Here is a 26,109-nt window from a genome sequence, read left to right as displayed (position 1 = left end):
TGTCATTCCTTTAAGGGGCACTTGCCTCTTTACTTTTTCATGAATCTCATTTTCCAACTGGCTAATTATTCTTTCTCTTGGATTGTAAAATACATGATATTGTGACTATTTCCACATTTCCTTCAGTCGAATCATGTTGAGCAGTCAAGGTATTTATAGAACTAGAATGTTTCACTCTGGAGGGAAGTGGAGAAAATTCCTTTGACTTAATATTCATTATGTACATGATTAATTACTATATAGCCTCAGACTATCAAAAGATAGTCAGAGATATGATATTTTACATGTATTTAATTAGTGTGCACTTTGAGACCTGTGCCCTTGCAGGCCCAAATGCTGAACTTTTTATTGGAGGAATTTCAATTACATGCTCTCTCTCTCAAATGGAGGGCTAGGACTATAGCAGAAGTCATTAGGGCTTTTTCAATTGGTCTCAGGAGATGCTCAAGGTTTCACAGATGAGAAGAAATGAGAGTAACACAATCCCGTAGATCAGGGCGCTCCTGCTCCACAGCTGTAAAATTAGGGCGATATATCAGAAAGAGCCATCAACACTTATGTCAACATGGTTTCAAAAGATATATGAGCGTTTTTTCCCTAGTGCTTATATCCTGTTGTTTAATACGTTTGCCTGAGAAACGATGGCAGGCTTATGTCTCATTAGTGTCATGAATTTTATTTTTGATATCATTCTGTTTCATATGCCTAATATAAACCAGGCAGTTGATTCCTGGTCTCATTGGGATCTGTTAGAAAAAGCACTGTAAATTATATTGCTCCTGCATGACATGCTTATGCATGAGCAAGGGGACAGAACCATCAAAGTGACCATATAATATATGGAAAGTGCTGCAGAGTCATGAAATATTACCTAGAAAAACAAGCAGCATATTATGCGCCCAGCATGAGGTGCATGTTTTAATTCCAAAACAGTAATTCATTTCCATAAAAACAAATACAATATGCTGATTTTCTCATCTGTTATCACACGTGAAGGTCGTTAATAAAGTGGAACGCCCCTTGGGACCCCCACTAAACACAGATATAGACACAAATATGTGTCATTATGGCTCTGTAATATAATACACGGCTATAATATTACCAAAAGCAAAAAAATCTTTTGAATTGGCACACAGGAGGATTGGGTGAAAATAGAATAGGAAGAAGAGGGAGATGAATTGTTTCTGTGTGTGTGAAAGACAAAAGAAAAACATAATGTCTTATTCCAATTCTGTTGTTGCGATGTTATGTTTTCTCTTTCTTTATTATTAGAACACAGGAGCTGTTAGTCTTACTTGCTAAATAATTTGTGGTTGAGGTGGTTTTAAATCTGGGACCTAAACAATTCCCCCACCCCCCATACGCCTGTTCAATGCTATCTCAACAGTAAGCGACAGTCCCCCCCCCCCCCCCCCCCCCGCTACCTAATATTATTTTAATAACATTTGGACACACAGCGGCCCAAAACAAAGGCAAAACCCAAAGCACAATACAATGCAACCAGTAATACATTTTCCAATGATCTGCTGGAAGTGGGCGCACTGGTCCGTGATGAGAAGAAAAATATTATCTCTGGTCCCTGCTAAATCAGCAGAACAGACTTATTGATCTGGCTCCTCACGTTGCCAATAGAATTTTAAGTCCCCTTTGTAGCAGAGAAGGCTTGCTGGGGGTATAGATGTCATTATCATGATTTCAGTACAGCGAAAGGGCGGTCACCTGCAATTCCCCGGGCTTCAGAGCACACCACAGGCTCAATTAGACTGTCTGCTCTCCAGATGTTAAAGGCAGTCTACGAAATTAACTTTTGACATCGCTTCGCATGGCTGCCGAAATGAAGAATAAAATGTATAAACGTGATATCTAATAAAACCTTAGGTGCAACCTTTGGGCAAGAAAGTACCATAAATGACACAGATTTTGCTAAACCGAGAGCTGGTTATGATTATTTAAATTAAAACGTGTATTTTTTTTTTTTTTAAAGCTGCCCTAATTTGTAATTTTGGCTATTTCTGCTCTTTCGGATCGAGAATTACGGAGGCTGCAGTAGAAATCATTAATGAGACCTTTGATGGCATTTTGGGTGCACATTCAAGAGCCTCATCTAGCCACTCAGCATGTAGAACCATTCAGAGAAGGAGCAAGCTCAAATCAATAAGACGGGACATTTGAGTGAAACACAGACTTTGTTAATCCCGTTCAAATGCGCCTCGTAAAACATACATTTGGGGTGTCAAATAAAAAAATCACATAAGGTCCCCATGAATTGTAGTTAGTTCAATATCTTATTTTATTTATAGTTTTTCAATTTCAAGAAGGTTATGTGTAAACAACACACACCAGGTCTGCTTTGTAGTAAATCACCACTCTAAAGGCTGAAGTTACAGAACAGACGGAGCACAAACTGTGTGTAATTGCAAGATTCAATGAAAAAGTCTGAACAAGAAATGTAATAAAAAAGTGATTGACTTGACAGGTAATATTGCAAAGCCTTTTTGATTTTTTTCATTGGCCTATATACATTCAGACAAATTACCCTGGTACACACGGACTAGCACAGCGCAAAAAGGGATCTCTTAACCTTACACACAAAGCAGAGAAGACCTTACAGAAGGCACGGAGTGAATAGTGAGTTACCCTTTTAGCTAACAGACTGCACAGCATTGTAATAGCAGCATTGTTTGCTTGTTGGGAAATGTTATTGTTTGAAAGCCAGAGCAAGAGTTAAGAACACATGCTCTTCTCTCATCCTGCATTTACGCATTTATTTTCTTTGAAATAAGGGATGTGTTTATGTTGCTCATTTGCGTTTTTTGGTTTTGTTTTTCAGATGCAACAATCGGACACAGTGCATTGTGATCACTGGTTCAGATGTCTTCCCTGACCCCTGCCCAGGGACCTACAAATACCTGGAGGTCCAGTATGAGTGTGTGCCCTACAGTAAGTCTGACCCTTGTGTCATGAATTGAAACTCTCCCTCCTCCCTTCCCCCACACTCCCATCCTCTTCTTTGCCCTCTCTCTTTCATTAGTATCACACCATATCCTGTCTCATTTCTTCCTCTTGCCTTGTCCAGACAGTCTGCTCTAACACCTTCCAGCACCATTTTTCCTCTATCTCTTCTTCCATCTGTGTCACACCATGAACGTTTCATGAAATATGACCTGTAAAACCCTTTGGTCCTCTTTCTGTACTGCCTTTATTATTGATGTGCTCACCGTGTTTCCAGCCGACCGTGGTATCTTGTTATGAGGTAGCAGAATAGAAGAGGAAGGGTAGAAGAAGACAAGCTGACTCTCAATGATGTTTCATTACTCCAGTCTCGCACGGAGAAGTCTATCAGGCGCAAAACAGCTCACCTTGATGGCTTAATACACATCCGTACAACAGGTGTTGGAATATGTTAACAGATGTTTCATTATGTAACAGAACAGAATGGCTCTACTCGTAAGTCAACAAGGTAATATTTCACCTAAAGAGATAGTGTTAACATCTTTCTGCTCCTTGGATGCTTAAATATTCATAGCTCCCAAACAATCTTTAGATTGCCCTTTGAATTAAAATTCCCCTTTGTCCTTTAAGCTGCCATGTTCATTTGCAATCTGCGAGGGGAAATTCCCCCATTTAACCTTTACAACCTGATTAATAAGAAAGATTAAGATGAATTGCCAGAATCACTAATCAGTTGTACATCAAATAATGAGATTGTGGATCATTGAAGATAGTATGTTGCAGCTGTTCTGTAGATTTAAATGTATTGAGTACTCCGATGTCTTTAGATGTGTTTATACTCTAAAAACACATTTCCCAAATATAGCCCACATTTAAATAATGCAAAGTTCATCTACATATTACATATTTTATATTCAACACATTTCATCTACATTGCTAATTAGCGGTATACCTGTCCAAGGCGTCCCCTCAGTGTTGAATCCGAATGCATTAGCGAGCATCATTAAATGATGAATCCCATTACAACTTAAAGGTTAACCTCGTCAAGGCTTTAAAGACCTGTAATTAAAAATGGAATAAGCAATAATGAGTCGTTGAGTCCACCTTATTGAACAAAGACAAATCCTGTAGGTTTTACCCTAAACACCTAACAGCTTGGTTTTTTCCTTCTTGTTTTTTTCCCCTTCACCTCATAGTTAAGTGAAGTATTGATCCTATGTCTTGCTGTGTTACCTCAAACCTCAATAGTAGGATTAGCCTCAAGGTGCACTCTTTTCCGCCCACTGTTATGATTGTCTTTTACCTCCTTCTTGCACCAAGGAAACAGTCAACAACAACGCATTGTGGTGAAAAATAAACTTCTGCCCAAGGACTCTCAGTCCTGGCGATGTCTATCAAACGAAAGATCCCAACAAGTCGTCACTTCACTCTCAGCCATTTCAAAAATGCATATCTGTAGCCCCATCTTTTTGCTTCTCAAGGTCCATGCCCAACCAGAATAGGACCAAGAACACAGCATGTATCCTATCGCGACTGCCCTGGTAAGTGCTTAGTGTTCTCCCAGTCTGATCCAGTCCACACAGCCCAGCCTTTCCCACTCAGCCCTCATGTAAACTGTGATAGATTGTGATTCATAGACAAGTTCGTGTCATGTTTTTTCCCCTCTGGCCAATCCTTTGTCTCCTCTTCCCCCAAAATAAAATCAATATACATTTCAGCGTCAGAGTACTCCAGAGAAAGGAACATTTTAGTGGATTTACTGAGCTTTTCTACACCAGAGCTAACCCTTTCTTTAGATGGGAAAGCATAGACCCTTCCTACAGTTAGAATAGATCCTATGCCAAATGACTAGATTTGTGATTAAAAACATTGCAGTGGTTCAGGAGCTTAGGATCCCCTGGATTTGCTGGGTTACAAGACTTTAGAAGTTGTTTTGCAAGACAACATATTAAATCCCCATTAAGCTGATCAACGACGGGACAGTGTCCTCATTTTGACTCGTAGCCGCTGCCCCTCAAAGTCTATTTGTGCCATGAAATATAACCAGCAGCTTAATAACACAATATGATAAACAGCTGTTTTCCGTCTCTGTCACTGACCGAACATAATGTGCTACTTAATTATTTTTGCTCTATTGTCTCAGCCTATGCATAATTACACAGGCACATTTGGAATTGTTCTCTTCTGCGCAAGTGGCCTTTGCAACAACATTTCCACGTTTCATCCTCTTGGCTTCATAATTTGGTTCTTGTCATGGACTGCCCTCATTAGCAACAGTATATTCATGTTCCAGCCAAGGATGTACATTTCGCCTTCACCTGGCACTGAGTCACCCTTTGAATTGGCTTTAGTAATTGCTTGAATCAGGCAACATAAAAGCAGAGACCATTTTTTATTAAGACTGCTCTGTGCAAGCTTTTTGGAAAAATGCTTTTTGGAAAAAAGTTGCTCTCCCTATTCTCACTTTGCAGAACTGCAGATTTGCTGCCAGAGGGCATCCGCAGTCCTCTTTGCTAAAGTTTTCCTTTTTCATCACATTGCAATGCAGGGAAACCCCTCACTCCATGTGACAGTGTTAGAAGGATTATGAAAATTGAAGTTAAGCTGTAGCAGCATGATCTTTAGGTGTCTTCGCTTTTGTGTTCAGATGTTCTCCCTCATTAATTCAGTGTAGCTCGCAAAAGGCGTTAATTGAAATGAAACACGCCGAGTCGGCAGGTGACAGCAAAGCATTGGTTCAAGTGAAGATGTAACATTTGATTATCTACAGTGATTATTACAAGTTAATATCATTTGATTTGTAACAGTTATAGGATGTAGATAATCCTTTGAAATGCTGTACTATGTAGTGGAGAAAGTTTAGGGTCTTAGGGTTTAGTTTGGGATGTGTCTCATGTTTGTTTGTTTCAATGTTGCTATATTAAAAGTGACTGACTCTCTTCCCTTCCCCTGTGCAATCTGCAGGAAACCTCCTTGGCGACCTGACTCATTCTCTTCATCCACTGACTGATTTCTGATCACACTGATTGCTATTTTCTATTTCTTACGTTTCTACTAATATCATCAGGTCTTCGTGTTTTCCTTTTCCTTCCAGGTTTCCTTCACACGGCCTCTTCTTTCCTCCTATGTTTTATTTGGCGTTGGTGACTTCTGAGAACTCAACTGTTGTTAACTTGTTTACCTCCTATTGTGTTTGATCTCTTAGTAAGATGCAACAGACTTGATTTTCTTTCTGCGTGAATTAATTGACGGATCTTTCAGATTCTCTAGTTTCAACTGTCTTTGTCTGCCATTGAAGCCTAGGTCAGACTCAGCAATTAAAACTGATCCAAACTTTGATATGAATCTAAAGCTGGAGGGTTTCAGCATTCAAAGGAAAGCTAGTTTATGGTTGCTCACATCATCCCAAGCTACAAAAGCTGACTGCAAATATATACATTAGGTATTTCAACATTGATCCTTGCAGGCTCGCTGTAGCGGATCCTTTGTGTTGTGAAGCCCCTTGAGACTGAAATCTAAGAAAGACAAAAACCAATAGAAGTGTAGATCAAGGGCAAGAGAACTGACGCTGTATTTGGGAGATTAAAAACACTATGAGTACAAAGTTGCATTTTAAATGAAATGTTATGCATTATGCTTCTGCCTGTACCGATTCAGTCATTACATAAATCTCCCTTTTAATTTCAGTTTTATACTTTTAGACTATTCATATAATAATGTAAGTGGAGACAGAAAATGTAAATTCCTACATATGTAATGCACAATGCAATGTGCCTGAATCAGTTCACAATTTTCTTCTTTTTTTTTTAACTGAAATACCGGTATGTTTATTACATTTTAAGCTTAATTGCCCTGTTTTCTTTTTTTAATAATTCATTTATTTTAACATTAGAGTAAGGAAATCGAATCAACCAGATTTTAAATTCAACAGCGAGCAAACTCAACTTTTGCAGATTGGAAAGACAATACTTTTGAGCATTCTTGCAGTCTGACCTAGGCTTTAAAATAACAACTTTTTCTGATTCATTTTGGTAAATTTGTTATAAAAAGATTTCTAGAAATATTCCATCTTGTTGTTGCATATGGCATTATTTTCTAATTTGTAATCATCATATGTTGTTTTATAATCAGCCATTAACATCAGATGAATGCTTCTCGGTGCCTTGTTTCAATGAATTGAAACTTGTTGGCTAATTTATTGCAGACTTCTGGCATAGATCGGAAAGCACCAAATAACAAATTAAGTGAAGTCCTGTATTGTGAAATGTAATACACGCTCCGACAGTGAGTGCACATAATATATTTTTGCTCCAGTGACTTACACTGATTACCTGCTTCCTGCCTAAAGCCAAAGTTAGTTAATTTCTTTGTACGCTTGAGGCTTCAAAATTGTGAAAGAAGTAAAGTTCGATGAGAGTTTCAGGCCAAGACTTTTTAAAGATATTATTCAGATGTTGAATGATGAAATGGCACCGTAATTGTAATAAAATCGGCATGTTTGTCAGTAGAGATAAAAAAGTTATCATACTGCTTTAGTTAGCTTTATTTAAAAAAAAAAAAAAGTATAAAACAAAAAGACAAATTACACTCTTTCTTCATTATTGATTGTGTTTGGTGGTGGGTGGATTAAAACAGGCCAGAGTTTAAAAACAAAGTCACAACTCAATAAAATGCTGCAATGATTTGCATTTTACAGTAGTTTTCACAGGCTGGCTTTAAATCTAAGAAAATAGTTTGCATCACATTATAACTACAACTAAAGAAAGATCATTCTTGTGTGTGAATCACAGAATTGCCTGCCAATAAAAAACTATCTAAAGATGTTTTACTTGTAAATGTCAAAAAGTTATGCCAGCACATAAATGCAGGCAGTTGGCAGTGAAAGATACAATCCACCCACCACTGTGCCATTAACTTATTGTGACAATTGATCATTTTGTACTAATCTAATCCTTTTTCTAAGACAGGACCGAAGCGGCTGTATGTCACCGTTCTCACATTTGTCCTGCTTTCTCTGAATAGGTCTTCCCGTCTTTGTCTCATAACGTGTTTCTGCATGTGTAATCGTAGCGATGACAGTTAATTCATATTAATCTTTTTTTTTTCCCCTTGCACCCCTTTCATTCTCTCTTCCAACGCTTAAAATAGAAGTGGAGCAAAAAGGTAAATAAAAGACACGATCCAAACCCTAGCTCCTTGTTTTGTGGCATCTGGTTGTAAACTACCTATTTTCCCATGGTGGCCCCTACAAACACATCGCAAACGTTATCTTCAGCATCCCCCCCCCACTGTAATGTTAACGGCCAGTCTAGTGGAACAATGGAAGCCCTGATATTGGCCATAAAAAAAGACAGCACATGAGCTGCCATAAGATGTAAATGGGCTGTATTGGCTGCAGTCCACAGGGGCTTTCTCTCCTCATTCTCCCTGGGTGCTTAAGCTACTCAGCAGATTCTCATATTGCCTGGCTTCCAAACCCTTTTCCATAGCATGCCATGGTTACAGTGTTTCTTGGCCCTTTTTTCCAAGCTATTGCTTTCCACTGTCCCTTTTCTCTCAAGGCCCCCTCCTTTCTTTTCACAATTCTCCCCATTATTCTCACCTGACCACTTGCTGCTCTTTTCTCTGTTGATTCGTATGCCTCCTATGCCTCAGAGCACCAACCATAACACCTCAAGAGACCCTTACTGAAAGTTTTTTAAATGTTAATGGCTGTGACATTTGCACCACATCGTAATGACAAGCCACTCGGGTATATACCGTAGAATAGGTGGTGTAACCCAGACACGTCTAAGTACACACAAACATTTTGCAGACTGTGTTGACTCCTGCTCTCTCATAACCCGTCTGTTGCCAAGTGACTTTAGTTGGCTGCAATTTTTTTTGTTTACAGGACCAATTGTTTCGTTAAGTTTTGTTTCTGTTCTATTTCCCCTCATTTGTGTTCTACTCCCAACAGTTAATGACTATGAGGCCCAGCTTCTTTTTGTTTCTGACTACTTTATATATTTAAACATTATGCTTAATAACTTTCCTATTCCTTTTTTTCTTTCTATGCACAAAACCAAAATCCTTATTCTGCTTGTGAACATTGGCTGTAGCTGTTAGTTGTGTTTTGGCCACTCTTTAATGTTTGTCTGTCCCCACTCTTCATGGACAACCTGTAAAACAAAATGAAGATATTAGAGATTATATGGATATTACATATATTTTTGTGTGTTTTTTATTTTTCACATGTTAACCTGTGTCCGTTTTTTTTTTTATTCTACTCTTCTCCCATTACTAGTTTTTCTTTGTCCTGGGACTCTGAAAGCTGTCGGTGATCCTTCCTTTCTATTTGAAGCGGAGCAACAAGCCGGCGCCTGGTGCAGAGACCCGCTGCAAGCTGGCGACAAAATCTTCGTTATGCCTTGGACTCCTTATAGGACAGACACTCTCATTGAGTATTCCTCTTTTGATGACTTCCAAAATGCCCGGCAAACCATCACCTACAAGCTGCCCCACCGGGTGGATGGGACCGGATTTGTGGTCTACGATGGGGCCGTGTTTTTCAACAAGGAGCGTACCCGCAACATTGTGAAGTTTGACCTGCGGACTCGAATCAAAAGTGGTGAGGCGATCATCAATAATGCCAACTACCACGACACATCGCCCTACAAGTGGGGTGGCAAAACAGACATTGACCTGGCCGTAGATGAGAACGGGCTGTGGGTGATCTACGCCACCGAGCAGAACAACGGCATGATCGTAATCAGCCAGTTGAACCCCTACACGCTGCGATTTGAGGCTACCTGGGACACGACCTATGATAAGCGCTCAGCCTCCAATGCCTTCATGGTTTGTGGAGTACTGTACGTGGTCCGCTCCACCTATGAAGACAACGAAAGTGAAGTCAGCAAGAGCATGATCGATTACGTTTACAACACCAAACAGAACCGTGGGGAATACGTTGATATCCACTTTCCCAACCAGTACCAGTACATTGCAGCTGTGGATTACAATCCGCGAGATAACCAGCTCTATGTGTGGAATAATTTTTACATCCTGAGATACACTCTGGAGTTTGGCCCACCTGATCCAGCACATGGTAAGAACCTAGCCCCCCGATCATTTATTTTTCTGACAAAATTATTAAATTGCATTCCCTGAAATCGTGATTTTAGTTGCTGTCAAGGGCGCTTTGATATTCCTTTGGTATTTTCCATCTATGTATGAAGTGTCACAGCTGACTGGTTTTTAATTTAGAATCTTATATGTGCTAGATATGTTACGGAAGCTTTGGAGTGTAGGAAAGCATCTCAGGGGGTGAAGTGAGTCAGACTCTGTGGTAAACAACACCTCGCAGCCAGTTACCATATCATAAGGGATCAGTATCTTGGGGATTTGGGGAGGTTTACCATCCGGGCATTCCCTGAGTCTCTGGTGCTAAGGCTCAAGGGACCCCTGCTAGCATATCTCGTGTTTTAAAGAGAGTATGACAGGGAAAGAGATATATACTTTCACCTCTGGAAACATACATGCCCGGACAGGTGCAAAGTCTTGCCTGGGGCAAGGTTAGATCATTCCCCAAGTGCTGCTGAACTCCAAATCTCCATCGGCCATTAAAAAAAGTATTTCACTCTCTGTCGGCAGAGTGTGAGGATTCAAGGTTCGGTCTAAGAGAGAAAGAGATGGTAGACACAAGGGAGAAGGATCAATCATCCGGGGTCACATCAGCAGTGTATGTTTTTAATTTAGCTGTCAAGAACTGAGGGGAAGCTAGCCTAGGCCTGCGATAGTCCATACCCTGAGAATATAATAACAGTAATTATCCTAATCCCCTCTACACCCAGAGTCCTAAGTCCACGTAATGCTCAACGCAGTCAGTGATGAGCCGCAGAGGTCAAGCAACTTTTCCACAGATTATCCCAGAGCTCAATATTTATTAATGTGTTTGCTCGTCCACTTTTGTATTGATAAGACGTGGGCTATGGCTGCTAAATAGGGTTCAGCCAGTGGAGCAGCATCAATCCGGCCAAGACAGGCTTAACTGTGACAAGTAACGTAGTGCAGGTTGGAAAGCGAAATGAATATGCCGAGGGCGCATTGAGAGGTATACTGCAACAATCATGGGGAACAAGATAAAAACACATTTTATTAAATTTTCCCAACTCTGAATAACATGTTTGAAGTTTCTCCACTGCCAATAAGACAGATAGTAGCCAGATTTTTTAATTAAATATTTGCATATCACAGGCACATTTAGAGCAATTGTGGAATATGCTTCAGCCAAAAGGTGTTTGCTTATTTTAGTCATGCCCAAAACATAATGTCACACAGAGCAAATTCAAATGAGCTGTTTCCAAGCAGCACCTTGCAGACAGCTGCTGTAAAAGTGGTCATGATATCACCTTTTCTGCTATCTAGTAAAAATAAATTGGAGCATGTCTTTACATGCCATCATGTGTTTATATAATAAACGCTAAACTGATTATAAGGCAGTCAAGCTACAGCCTCCGCAACATCCTTTATTTTCAGTTTAGCTGTTATGGATTCTTGGAATAAGCAGTGTACAGACAGGCTGCATGCTCAATTGATTTATTCATTTGCTGAATGAACACTGATTACCGATAGAGAAATCAGAGGCTTTAACAGGATTCGCCCTGAAATAAGAGTAAAATCTAGTTATTCCAATCCAATCCAATCCATTTTATTTCTATAGCACATTTAAAAACAACAGAGTTGAACAAAGTGCTGTACATCAACAACTATATAAAACACATAGCATAAATACATGAAAAACAGACAAGACATGAAACAAATGTAAAACACGAGACAATGAAACCAGATCAGAAGCCACAGACTGAAAAACTCTCCTACATGACGTAAAAACAATACAAAACACTAGTAAGATAAAAACCCAAATGTAAAAGCACAAGTGTCACCTGGTCAGTAAATGCCAGGGAAAAGAAGTGGGTTTTTAAACGAGATTTAAAAACAGGCAGAGTTGGAGCAAGTCTAACCTGGAGGGGTAATTCGTTCCATTATTGAGTGTGTGTGTGTGTGTGTGTGTGTTTATTCAGACAGTCAAGCTCCCAAGCACCCGATGGATTCCCTTCCTGTAGTTACTGTTTGGACACATACACTGACTGACATACTGCATTTGCTTCTTGGAGCTTCTGTACTCACACATCTTTATTTTAACCTCAACAAGGACTCTGTTCTCTCTTCTTGACAAATGAGACGTGAGCCTGCCCGGCGCTTCTGACTAATGTATGTTGAGTTTCCGTCGATGAGCGCAAGGGGGAATGGTCCATGATGATCATCAAGATGTCAATAAACTTGTCCTCCCACATGGCAGATGTTGACACATAAATGATGGCACTTTTTTTTTCTGGCTGTCACTGGATGCCCTCTCTCTGTGATATCTTGATGTTCGTTTCAGAGCCTGCGTCACTGGGCACTGAAACAAGCTATCAGAATGCTTTTGTAATGTGAAAAGTTGAAGGCACATGTTTTGAACAGCAGTAGACTAAAAAAAGAAAAGTAAAATGAAAAGAACATTTCAATTTTGCTCAAGTCATCGCAAGCACATGTGAAAGCTTAACACATGCAGGAATTTGTGTTTGTACAACAAAGCACGGCTAATTATTCATGTAGATGCTAGAGCTGTGTTAATTGTTTGACTTTTTTCAAAAGAAAACAAAAGGATCTGCAGGTTTTTCATTTAACACCGTTTTTCAAAGCTTGTACGCTGTCCACCGCAATCATACTCCCTTTTTTCACAAAAGTGCACAAACAACTCTGTCACATGATTCGCTCCGTCATGGAACGCAATCATATCAAAGTGATGTTTAGACCCTGTGTGGCAGACAGCTGGGTTCTTGTCAAGTCCAATAACGTTGCTCATGTCGGGGCAAGATCATCTCTTGTAGGATTATGGGGCAGAGGATGGGGTCACATCCAACATGCGGCTCCACTGGAAGTGGACATTAAATGGGTCAGTAAGTCCCACTCTCGGCTTTGACCAGCAGAGCCATAATCCACTCATTTAACCATGGCTCCATGCCTGTTTTTATTTTTGCATACAAGACCTCATTAAGTACATATTCCTTTGTCGCATCTTGTAAGTTAGATGATTAAATTGATTTAAATTAGGTATTCCTAGAGAAAACTCATTATGCCCCATTTCTATGGACCTTTTATTTATGCCAAGCTCTGATATTTGGCCTCAAACCACTGAGTAAGCATCTCGAAATCTGTTTCTTAGCAGAAGTATGCACAAACAGACTTTATTCACTGCCTCAATGGGGCACAGGTGAGACTCACAAACCTTTTATTTATCCCCAGTTGCAAAATTAGATCCTGAATCACTTCCATATAAAAGCCCCCGGTGCTGCAGTTTACACCCACACAAATCAAGGCCTGCTGTTTAATTGTTGAAATGTCAATACATTTGCATACAATTTCAATCATTGCTGCCCCCTCAAATTACACATTTGCAAGTGGGGATCATAAGGAAGGGAATGACCCAATTTGTTTGAAATTATAAGGTAGGCCTCACTGACACAACTTGCCAATTAGCTAACAAAACGCTGCATGTGGTCAAAACAATGTAGTTGGTGTGTTGTGAAAGTGCTTTGCAATGCAAAAATGCTCAGCTGTTACAGACGCTTGTGAGTCATGTGCATTAGCAGTCACCCCAGAGAGCCTACCTCTTATAGTCTGATGAATATACGCCTCACTATAAAGCTCCCCTATGATTCATTCCTGTCTTCTGCAGTGCTTACATAGAGGTCAACTCGTGCGTGGCAACATTTAGAGAGACAGCAGAGAAAGTGGGGAGAGAAAGAGTAGGATGGATACTTTAAACGTCAGCATCAAGCTTTCACAGCCAACTGAGGTGCTCAGGTAAAATGGCAGAGACGTCTTGTTCCTACATGCTCAGCAGTGGCGCAGGGATCAGGATGTGTTAAAAACGGCCAATTTGTTTGTTTGCCTTGACAACAACCCCCCCCCTCCCTCTCCCCAGCCCCCTGTCAGCTGCCCAAGTGGACACAGCGGTTTGATCGGAGACTGTATTGATGTGGAAAATCACCCTTTTTTGTTTTTGTTTTTCTGTCCTCCTGTCATATTCTCGTTGTTTCTTTTTCTGCTGCTGCCATTTTATCGTCTCTCTTTTTTGTATTTCTCTATTGGATCAATCTGTTTCTTTCTGTATCTTTTTGCCAGCCCCATTACTTTTTTTGTTCATTTTACTCTTGCTGCCAGTAGTCTCTCACTGTTTTTGTAGTACCCCTCATCCATGATGATCCGTGAACTGTGCCTTCAATCCAGATATTTTCATTTGTGTGCGTGCACGTCTACACATATACGCCTCTGTTTGGCTTCTCTCCTGAAAACAGGCTAAATACATCATCATTCCCAAAGAGAGCAGTGCACACTAAATGACAGGATTTGAGTAAATCCTCATCCGTGCCTTCTGGGAAACTGTACACACATAACAGCAGGACAAAGACGGCCATCACGCACATGAAGATCAGGGATCTCAGACTACCCAGTTTTGTCAGAAATATGTGTTCACCAGAGGAACAGTTTGTATCAGGTTTTAGATTTAACCATAATTATTATTTGAAAAAAAAATGTATGAAGCTTACTGTATTTTAGCTGTGCTTATATACATTTTGGATTGATCCACATTTAGCTGCTGATGTAAACCAGCTTTTTGATTTAGGCTGTTGTTAAAAGCAACTGATCTGTGGTTCTTTCGCACGTTTATTCCTGTTGACTTAAACTCCTGTTGGCTGTTGTCACGATCACACTAGTGTTGACCGACAAAACAATCCCTGCCAGACCAAATCAAACACCTCGCTGTACACAACAATCTGCAGAAAACAGCTTTGCAAAAATCCCCAAAAGGGACATATAGCCTAAAATCTGTGCGTTGTCCATGTTATGGTTTAACTCCACTTGTCCCTTATGCTCTTATAGCACTTAAAGGTGTCCCTAAATCCCCAAATTGTGTCCGTCTTAGTGATAATGTTTTGAACTCGGTAAGCTTGGAATCATTTCTTCTGAGCTGTTGGTGCACTACTGGGAGTGTTGCTTTATTTAAAGGCCTCCCTCTTTACTGCTGGCCTACAGGATCTCCCTATATGCCTTGCTTCCATTTGTATTCCTCCCATGAAGGTTTTTTAACCACGGTTTTATGACAAACTGTGACGGTATTCCGTCTACATCATAACCCAATGGTCTCATTCTTGTTTATGATATAAGGGTACATTTAACCTGAGGCGATAAAAAGGGGTGAAATCCCACGATGGGAATTTACAGTCTTGTTCACAACGTCTGATATTTCATCGTGGGATAACACCTAACAACCCAGCGTCTGGTAGCGTTAAAGGCCATCCAGCTCATGATGTCAGGAGGTCACCGGTTTCTTTCACCCGATCTCTGCCGCTCGTCTTAAAACGCGATAGCCGTGCGTTGCAAAACAAGGAGGTACATTTCACCCCTTATCCACAAACACATCTTGTATTCCCAAGCTGATAGTTACCTTTTCTCCTGATGTTAAACTACTGTACACAGCCGAACGGTATCCGCTGACAGCGTACAATTATGTGGACAACAAAACCCGGGGTTATGATTTAGAATGTCACAGAGATGTTTTACATAAAAGAGAGAGGAGGGGTGATTATGCTTACACTGAGCCCTATGTAGCCAAGGGGATCCATAGTCTCTTGTTTGATTACAGTCTGACTGTGGAACAAGGCGTATTAAAAGAATTATTACTCAGACATCACAATGGTCCCCCATCACTCCCTGACACACGCCTTTAAGGAGATTTATTTCGCACAGGCCTGATTATTGTGTCTGTGTGTTTCTCTAATCTGTGTATATGCAGTGTTACACAGCTGTGAGCGTGCTTATGGAGTGTATCTGTGTGTGTGCGGACACCCCTGAAACAGACATCCTCCTGTGCGCACAGCATTAAATATCAGTCTGCTCGGCACACTTGGAGTTAATGCTTGAAATTTGAGGCACGTACAGTACAGAGAAAGCTGCAAGGAGGAAAAAAAGCAGGCTCTAGTCTGGCAGCTGCTGCGTCTGTTCTCTATGCTTTGGTGTCATTCTGTGTTTGAGGGTGTATATGAATGTGTACATGTGTTTATAATCGTGCTTTCGCGCGTGTGTGGGCCTGCCGTTGTCCATAAGAATCAATGTGTTTGTATTGTTTGAAAAAGAAATATTGCAAACAGCAGTAAATAACATAATCCAGCTATTAGGTTTTGTTCCCTAAGACATGGACGTATACTGTACACACCCTCACAAGGACATGACACATGGGAAATTATCCGAATTTTCACTCAGCTTTCTTCATATTTACTGCTGATACCCAAGCAATCATTCGCCGTGTTCCCCCCCCACAGCTACAAATGCAGCGCACGGTGAAAGACGTGTAATCCAATTTCCTTTGTGTATTATTGTTATTATTGGTAGATATCAAAATGCATCACAAACGTATTGTAAATCATCACACTATTTCATACTCAAGAACAGCTCCATTTCCATGTGAACTCCGAAGGAAGGCTGCACCCAGAGAGGACTGAGTGAAATGCATGTTTGTGACTGAGACAGCATTTGCAGAGGAAATAATTTACACTTTGTATTTTCGCAGTCTGACACCTTATTTCAATTAACCTACGCTTAGTTCCAAATGACTTGAAAGCTGATGGGTTATTCATTTATTTTCCATCCTCTAGATTCATCCTGTTCCTCAAACAGTCTGAGGTTAGACTGACTGTCTATTCCTCTTCCATTAGGAGGTGATTGCCACCTAGGTCCCAAATGTCAGACTGTACTAAAGACATGATTATTTTACCTTGGCAAGGTGTGACTCTCCTACAATATGGGAACAAAGAGCTAAACCTCCTTGCTCCACATCATTATGAGATTATTCCATGACAGAGTAGGGGATAGAGCAGAGGACAAGTGAGATCTAATAACTCCTTTCACTTTTTACTTGGCAAATTAGCTGAAACAAGTGCTAAATGGTTGTTCACTTACCCCTTTTTTCCCTCCTTCGCAAGATAAACAGCACCTGGTAATGTGTATGAAACATTACCCTGATGAACAACCATGCGGTGCCTACTGAAACTGAAGCCATTAAGCATAATATAAAAGACACACATGCTGTCGGTTTTCATTTGTCACCGCGCCATTACTACTGAGTCCTGGTAAAGAGGCTCATCTGGGTACCGTGTGTGTGCATCTTTGTGTGTGTGTGTTCCTTAGTGCTCACGACGTGTATGCATATGCTCTGACAACAGTCGGCAAGCATCACCTTTTCCTCTCCTGGATTCCTGTCTCATTGTCTGTCATCAATCCCAGACCTATAACCCCAGCGGTAATAACAGAACCACCGTGATACATTCAAGTGCAACAATGTGTAGGCGTTGAATCATACAAAGAGGTTATGAATATGTCTGTCCAGACTATTGGCAGCTCTTTGGAGAATATCACTCCATGCGCTCACACTGTGTGACAGCTAATTGAAGGTTCCCTTGGGCTGAGTGCAGCAGAGACATAATAATCAAGGATCCTGTCCCAGTTTCCATATAGGCCATATATGGGATTTGCTTCTTCTGTCATAATCAAAGGAGTATTGCAGAGTGAAGGCATTCAGTTGTGTCAGCCAATGTGTTGCCACCGTGGAAAACAGAAATATTTAGTTCATGCGTTGAATCACAAAAAGTATGGAAAAGGCTGCTGCAGCACTATAGCAACAGATCAATACCCATCCCTCACTGTGGCTGCTTATAAACGTATCCACTTAGACATCTCTGTGAAGAAGTGACTGCCTGAGAAGAGTGTCCATTTGAATACCTATGGGTTAATTCCTCCCAGCTTTCATTGGATCAAATTAAACCAAGCTATGGCATAAAGGTAATGAGATTATTGTGTTGCTGGCAGGATTAGGGGCCTGACACGCTATGTACACTGGAACAGCAGTGGACAGAGATGCCGCATTGTTTATGCACAAATCTCCCTGGGAAGAACAGCATACATTCATATTAGCCTCTTTTGCGCACAGTAAAGAGGATTAGTTTGCATCATAGACATGACATGAATCTCCCAACAGGATTATTATAGCCTTTTACTTAACTCCTTTACATAATATGTAATGTTAATGAAGCTCTTTAAAGTATATTCTATGACTGTGCTTGCCGAGAAAAACAAAGCAATGCCCAGACTTCGGCTCAGCAAATCCACCCCACAACAATTTTCCAAATCCCTCTCCAATGGAATGCTTTAGGAGAGCCAAACACATTAGTTGTAGCCTGGTATTAACGAGGCCTGAAATGAATTACTGCCTCAATTTCACCGCTGATAGTAGGTAGCAACAACATAAATAAAAACTTCAAAGAGATTTAATTGTACATGTAACTAGAACATGGAGCTCAACATCCCTGCAAGCCATGACACGCAGCCCTCTTGGGTGAGAGGTGTAGACAAGATACAGTTGTTAGTTGACATGCTCAAGGAATGCGCTTGGATTACAGCAGATGCCTCTTTGATTTATTGGCTGTAGTAGCGGCCCTTTTATCTTAAATCATTCTGTCGAGCGGTGATTCATTTTCATTTTATTTCTGTCTGCATTCTAAACGCCCCATAGACGGAGACTGCTATCTTATCTTTATCATCTTTCATACTTTGGAAATGAGAAACCTATAAAGGGCCCCACAGTTTCTTAGGAATCTTCTGGACGTTTGCCAAGCAACCCAGACCCAGATGTTTAAATAGAAACAATGATAATTAATTCACGAATTATGTCGACACATTCATTTTCTTTGGACTTCAACATTACATGCTTTCGTTTTCAAACTCAACTGGACATTTGCAAACGCTTTCTTTATGGTTATTACTTTCACCTCTGAGTCTTCTCCAGTGAGTCATGAGAAAATAAGCGTTGTAGCAATAGAAAGGTATTGGTGCAGAATGGAGACGGGCATTTCTCCCAGCCAGCTAAATGCTAGTGCTGAAAAGGCCACGAAGCCCAGGTTGTCTCTCAACCGCTGTGACAGGCCGTGCAGCGACAATTTCACTGTGTTGAGTAAAAGGATACAGGTAGGGTGGGAGGGACGGGAGAAGAGGAAGGCTGAGTTGAAATCAGCCGAATCTGTCTTCAGCTCAGTGTCAGAACAGCCAGTCAGCTGTGTACACCTTCATGCCACCTGCTTGTGTGTGTGGGTGTGTGTTTGTGTGTGTATAGAGTTCTAAAGCCCTCAACAGGAGGGAGCACAGAGTCATCTCCTCTGGTCAATAGAGCCTAATTCGCCACAGGTAGCAGCCAGCCTCAAAGCCGATTTCCCTTCAGCTCGACTGTGCCGAAGCCTCTCATCCACACCGGGGGGCCTATGGTGATAGTAGTGGCGTGTGTGTGTGTGTTGTTGTGTGTGTGTGTTGTGGTGTGTGTGTGTGTGTGTGTGTGTGTGTGTGTGTGTGTGTGTGTGTGTGTGTGTGTGTGTGTGTGTGTGTGTGTGTGTGTGTGTGTGTGTGTGTGTGTGTGTGTGTGTGTGTGTGTGTGTGTGTGTGTGTGTGTGTGTGTGTGTGTGTGTGTGTGTGTGTGTGTGTGTGTGTGTGTGTGTGTGTGTGTGTGTGTGTGTGTGTGTGTGTGTGTGTGTGTGTGTGTGTGTGTGTGTGTGTGTGTTGGGGGTGATATCAGCTAGACCCATTATCCAGTGGCAGAAATAGATATGGAGGTGTTGCTTCCGGGGGTCTGGCTGCCTCTCCACTGGAAGACAAACTTTCTCCTACCTCTCCTCTTCAGTTTGTCCCCATTGTTTCTGAACCTTCTTGCTATTGTGTTTTGTTTTCCAACATCATCCCCCCTTTCTCTATATTTTTCCTCCTCCTGCCCCTGACCTGCTATTCTCTTTTACTCTCTGTAGCTCAGCCTCTCCGATGTTTTCACTACTGGTCGTACTGCTGAAAAAGACTGTGCTCAGCTCAAGCAGTGTAACAGCACCTCTTCACATTCTCTGCATGCTCTACAGGCAGCCTAATGGAGGAAATCAAAGTACTCAAATGCGATTAGATTCAGTTTGCACATTGCATTCCAATCGGTGCGCTTTTGATTGATACAGCCCTTCCTTTTAAATTCAACCAATGTTTTTCTTACAGAGGGGGGTCATGTTTTCTTTTTGTACTCAGTGGATGTGGACCAGATTTATATCAAATAGTTTATGTTTATCAACATTTCATCTATAAAACTCCCTTCAGTTTGACTTTTGTGAAATGTAATTACAGTGCTTCTCACTTCTCCGGTGTATCACATGAAAAATGTCTTCATAGTTTTTCCTTAGTGGCTCATGTTAAATGTAAGGAGTGCACTATTTTCTTTTTTCCTGGGACTGAAACATATTGTTTTTGCCTGGGGCATTGCATGAGTTACTGCACACCTGCTTTATCAGAGTATGAGTTGTTGCAAGAAACAACTGCAAAATGAATGTTCAGGCTCCATGGCTACACATACAGATTCTGTGTTACTCTAGTGAAACTTAATCAGCCATGCCACAAAATCTCCCAGCCAGGAATGATTGCCAGGCAGGAGGATGTTACTGTAATTATTGTCTTGTTCATTGCAGACTGAGTGCCTTGGATAAGACATAGTCAACGGGAATGCAAATACGCTTGTTGCACAAAGCACTTAGCTGCAATGTACACAACGGGATACATGTGATATGTTAGTTGCAGGGGACATCGTTAGCGGTATATGAGGGCATCTGCCCACCAGAAGGTCAAGTTGAATAGCTGCCACAGTTTTCTAAGCTCAACCCTTCATATATCCATATCATGCACCCCAGGGATGCCACGCTAATTAGCCAACCTTACATGTATACAACAACCACAGGTCCAACTACCATTTGATTTGTATTCCTCGTATATATTTTTATTCCATAGCACTGGATCATGTGTTCATTAGCACCCATAATAAATGTTTCCTAGAGAGAATCAAGCTCCATAAATCGTGGAGGCGATAATAACATCACGTAGCTGTTATCCTCATCAACATGTTGCTTCTTTCTCTTCACAGCTCCACCACTTTCAGAAGTCACCACGACCCCTCAGCCTCAGAAAACGACAACCACCACCACAACAACCACGGTGCACTGGGGTGTGGCCAACACAAGCTCCACAACAGGGCTCAAGGACGGCAGCAGGGGAGCGCCCAAGCCTCCTCCTGTGATTCTGCAGACTACTTCCCCTCCGCCCCTCGAGTCCTTCCCTTTACCCGAGCGCTTCTGCGAGGCCATCGAGAAAAGAGACATAATGTGGCCTCAGACCCAGAGGGGCATGATCGTGGAGCGACCTTGCCCCAAGGGAACACGAGGTAAACAGCACTTCTGTTCCTCTCAGGGCCGTGTGCTCGCTGCTTTCAATATGACCCGAGGCGTCCCCGGAGAACATGCCAGAGTTTGTTCAGATGTGTCTGATAATCTTGCATACAACTTTTGTATCTATAACAGGCCTCAGTTGAAGTCGGTGTTAAGGGAAACGGTGACGGCAGATTATAAAGCAGTTTTTTTTAGCTGTGTCACTCCAGGTCGGAACATGATTTAGCAATCTGTAACGGCTGTGTTGCGGAGCAGGCTCAGCTGTTCCTCCTGCAGCCTGCGTGGAGACGTGCCTCCCTTATTTGATTGTGTGTGAAATCGTGTTAGTGCTCAGAGTTCGTCAGGCACGGGGATAATTAGGACGAGGAAAAGCATATTGCCACTCTGAAGCAAAAATAGGAATGAGCCGTTTAAAATATTTTCTGAATTAATTGCAGAATGTTCATCTGCCTGAGTTTCCTGTATCCGGCTATTTTCTTTCCTTTAGAGTCTTTAAAAAAGAAAACTATATTCTGAGGCCTTTGTTTCTGAGTGAACCACAGGCAGTCCTTCTCTGGCTTCACATTCATATGAGATTTATCAATTTACATGTTTGTATATTTCTTGTTCGTGTGCAGTTATCTTATCTCTGTCCTTGTCCTGTTTTGCCCTGTCGAGGACTTCCTGGGAAAATAAATCTGATATGACTTGATTTAACTTAAGTCTTCTGTGCTTGTTTTCCCTTTCAGGCACAGCCTCTTATTCATGTGTCCTTTCCACTGGGGCCTGGCACCCGAAGGGCCCTGATCTCAGCAACTGTACCTCCCACTGGGTCAACCAAGTTGCCCAAAAGGTTTGTATAAGCTCTGCCTCAATGTTTTCCCTGTGTCACTGCAATGTGTTTCTTATAAACATACAAAGGGTAGACAAATAATAGAAGCATGTCCTTGTTACTAAGATGGCTGCAAAGCTGGGTGAGATTTGCTTAAAAGTTGCATTTATCAGATAGGAAATCGGTCTGGAAAGTTGTTTATGTTTTCAGAAAACAATTATAAACTATAGAATAAAGCAGAGGTGTCACAGCAGTACATGTGTATATTAGTTGTAACAAAGAGCTCTGTGTGTTTTTCTATCTTACCACACAATTAAAACTGCCACCATGGCAACTTCTCCTATGTGAAGAAAGACAAATCTGGCATTTCACGGACTCATTGAAGTCTGATTTGATGCCTGAAACAGGGCTGTAAATAAACCTTTTCAAAGTCTGTCTTCTTGCATTCCTGTGAACATTATTCACTCCCTCTCCCTGCAGATCCGCAGCGGTGAGAATGCCGCTAACCTGGCCAACGAGTTAGCCAAGCACACCAAAGGGCCCATCTTTGCCGGGGACGTCAGCTCCTCGGTGCGCCTGATGGAGCAGCTGGTGGACATCCTGGACGCTCAGCTGCAGGAGCTCCGGCCCAGCGAGAAGGACTCTGCCGGACGGAGCTTCAACAAGGTATATTAGTGTTCCCAAAAGTAATGCAGTAATGTAGAGTAGCTGTTATTTTGTCACATGCCTTTCTGTATTTCATCTTTTCAAGTTCAGCTAAATTATGAGACAAACAGACAAAAAAAGGTTGTTATATTATTTCAGACTCTGGCATCTATCAGAGATCTTAAGCACTTTGAGCTCCAGGTAAGCAGGTCTGCGGCACATGAAAAGGGGAGTGGCTGGATCATTCAGTAGTTACTTTGTAAATCGACCGATTCAGTCAGGGCTACAACGCCTATACTCATCAAATTGTGCAAATTACATGTCTCTATTTTTATGTGTTCTTTTTCTTTTCTAATAAAAAAGCTTCAAAAACGAGAAAGGACATGCAGGGCATACATGAAGGTACTGAAGCAATGCCTCTGCCCACTCTGCTTGCTGCCGTCCCCCGTCCCCTTTATTTCCTGTACTACTGTATCTGCCCCAGCCCCAGTTCAGCAGCATGTCCCCTCTGCACTGTCATGTTCTCCCTCCTCCCTGTGCTTCCTGCTTTTTTGAGTAATTGCCTTACACACAGACACAATCGTACCTTAAGTGCTCTCTAAAGTCAAAGAAAAGTCATCTCCTATTACAGAGATGGCTTCTTTACATGGATGTGTCTCTGTGTTGTTCCCCCTCTATGCGTTGGCAGCAATGGTGTATTTCGTTTTTCATTCTGTTATTCCCTATTATATGTTTTCTAAGTGTTGACTCAAGATTGCACGTCTGGATGCATAACATCGCAACTCAAACAAACACCCTGTTCCTACATCCCTCTCATTATTCATTTGCTGAAGGATTTGCTGCTCTGTTACATTTTTTGCTTTTATACCATTCAATATAAATCCCTCTTGAATATTGCATCAAACACAGCTCACTTGTGATTTATTCAAACGCTCTTTTCTTTTTTTTTTCAAGGACCATTACCTGACCTTTTACTGCATGTAAAATCAAAATTGTGGCTCTTGTTTCACAAGGACATAGGTTTTTAGGTCATACAAGTCATTGTTTCTTAAATTAAACTTGCAAATCTTAAGCTCTATTTGGTTAATAGGGTTAGACGGGTTAAACCATTTTTTCCCCCTTCTTCTTGAAAGCTAACAGCCTAGGTTCCTACATCAAAGTATTTTGGCCATATATATCCCTCCACCATTAGGGAGATCAGTGTCCTCCACCTGCCACCAAAGTCACCCCCCTCAATCCAAATCTCTCCTTCGGGACGGTATTAAAATGGATCGGGCTAATTAACCAGTCAATGGTAGTGCGCTCATAAAAAGAAAAGAGGAAAAGGGAAAAAAAAAGACATGTCGGTAGTCACACGAGCTCCCTAAAGATGACTCATCATAATTTGTTGTTTAACGTCACAACATGTAGATTTGAGGTGAGAGAAGAAGTCGGCCGCGTTAGAGGGGTGTGTCGATGTTAATGGTGGCATGCGAAGATTTAGGACAGACATCGTTGAGTCAGCATTATCTGACATCTGCCATACTTGACGCAACATCACTAACAGCTGCCCCCCCCCAACCTCTCCGCCAGCCGTGCCGACATTGATTCCCTGATTAGACTCATTGATTTGATTATTTCTACGAAGAAAACTCAGCCTGGATCTTACGCCTAATTTATCTGGTGTTTTTGCCCTAAGCTGTTCAGGTGGCAGAGAGTGAGAGGCTGGAAACATGTTTGCGTGAAGGATACACATCAAGTGAAATTCTTACCATATTTATTTTTGAAGTGCTTTTTGCCGGGTGTCTTAATGACATTTATACAGCTAAGTATATGGCATTGACGACTAGAAGATAAAGTGTAAGAAAAAGTTAAGAAAAAACGAAATCTACATACAGACCAATTTGTAATTAGAGAATTTTAATTGCAGCTTTTGGCTCTTTAATCGGGCCATTTCTTATTATCCTGTTATTGGACAGAGCTGATAGGCTGTGACCCTAAACGTCTGCCCTGATGCCGCGTCCTTGAAAAATAAATTGAATCCGCACCATCTCTCGTGATGCTCCTGTTTTTCCTTTCATGCAGTTCATCCTTCATGATCATCGCAAAAATGTTTTTCTTGTTCTGTAAATGGCTCTAATTAATCTATCATGTCATACTGTATATACACCCAACACACAGTGTCCTCTATGACTTTTTTTTCCATCACATTGATTTATTTGAATCCTCACAGAAGTGATGCTTCTCCACAGCATTTCATCTATTCAGTGTCTGCATGCTCCTGCTAATGCTTGCGCAAACTGTGTTCTTTTCTCAGAGTTACTCAAGTACCTTTGTGTTTTTTGTGTGTGTGTGTTTGTTCGTCTGCTTCGACACAGGCCATTGTGGACACGGTAGATAACCTTCTGCGACCGGAGGCCTTGAAGTCCTGGCACGACATGAACAGCACGGAGCAGACGCACGCCGCCACCATGTTACTGGATACTTTGGAGGAGGGGGCGTTTGTCCTCGCCGACAACCTCATGGAGCCTGCCATCGTTAAAGTTCCTGCAGACAACATAAGTAAGTAAAGCAAGAGTTTGTGGTAAGCAAATGACAAGAGCTCTTGATTGATGCAAGCTCAGTTAATTTGATTACTTCCAATTCATTGAGAGAGTATTTGTTGTGATAGGAAAACAAGGCCGCCACATAAAAAGGGACTTTGTTTTCATAATAAGCATTTAAACCTTGGGGGAAAAGGAAAGCAACGCATATTAGGTTTAACGAGTCGCTTACTGACAAAGTGATGAATATCAGACAATTAAATAGACTGGATTCTCTGATTACGCACGCTTAGTTTATAAATGTATGAGTCTAGACCTTGAAACTCTATACAATAATGTGAACATTAGCCTGCTGTGGAGTCAGAAAAAAGACATTGTTTATCCACAGCTTCCTTTTTTATTTTATTCTGCTGTTAGACCATATAAGGACGGCTTTTATTTAGTTCCTCTTTTCCTCAGCAGTGTTGTTTTATTCATATTAGCAAGAGTCTCTCAGGGATGAAATGATTACTTTGTTTGACATTTTTATTGTGCAGCTCACTCTCTTGTTCTGTGCCAACATTTCAGTTTGTGAAGAAAATGTCAGGAGAAATGCGTGGGCATCAATATACTCTCCGGTCCATTCTCTCGTCCTTTCACCTTTCATCTCTAACCCATCCTCTTGTCTTTCTGCAGTTCTGGATGTGTATGTGCTCAGCACAGATGGCCAGGTCCAGGATTTTAAATTTCCACAGTCCAGCAAGGGCGGTATCTCAATCCAGCTGTCGGCAAACACTGTGAAGCTCAACAGTCGGAATGGTAA

General features: G+C 41.4%; 1 protein-coding gene across 14 annotated transcripts in view; it reads left to right on the top strand.

The window, feature by feature from the left end:
• Positions 1 to 26,109, top strand: part of adgrl2a (adhesion G protein-coupled receptor L2a) — an 89,484-nt gene that overhangs the window by 46,150 nt on the left and 17,225 nt on the right. For 10 of the 14 annotated variants that reach the window (XM_034147398.1, XM_034147387.1, XM_034147389.1 and 7 more), the window contains exons 4-12: positions 2,831 to 2,940; positions 8,101 to 8,115; positions 9,239 to 10,039; positions 21,029 to 21,325; positions 22,058 to 22,161; positions 22,621 to 22,806; positions 23,149 to 23,187; positions 25,143 to 25,326; positions 25,983 to 26,105. In XM_034147398.1, coding sequence (XP_034003289.1) covers positions 2,831 to 2,940; positions 8,101 to 8,115; positions 9,239 to 10,039; positions 21,029 to 21,325; positions 22,058 to 22,161; positions 22,621 to 22,806; positions 23,149 to 23,187; positions 25,143 to 25,326; positions 25,983 to 26,105 — 1,859 coding nt within the window. The remainder of the gene's footprint in view (positions 1 to 2,830; positions 2,941 to 8,100; positions 8,116 to 9,238; positions 10,040 to 21,028; positions 21,326 to 22,057; positions 22,162 to 22,620; positions 22,807 to 23,148; positions 23,188 to 25,142; positions 25,327 to 25,982; positions 26,106 to 26,109) is intronic. The other 4 variants (XM_034147401.1, XM_034147390.1, XM_034147399.1 and 1 more) reach the window with 3 other exon arrangements.

This window comes from Trematomus bernacchii, unplaced genomic scaffold, assembly GCF_902827165.1.
Source record: "Trematomus bernacchii unplaced genomic scaffold, fTreBer1.1, whole genome shotgun sequence".
In the NCBI taxonomy this organism is placed as follows: Eukaryota; Metazoa; Chordata; class Actinopteri; order Perciformes; family Nototheniidae; genus Trematomus; species Trematomus bernacchii.
This window is presented reverse-complemented; position numbering and strand designations above follow the sequence as displayed.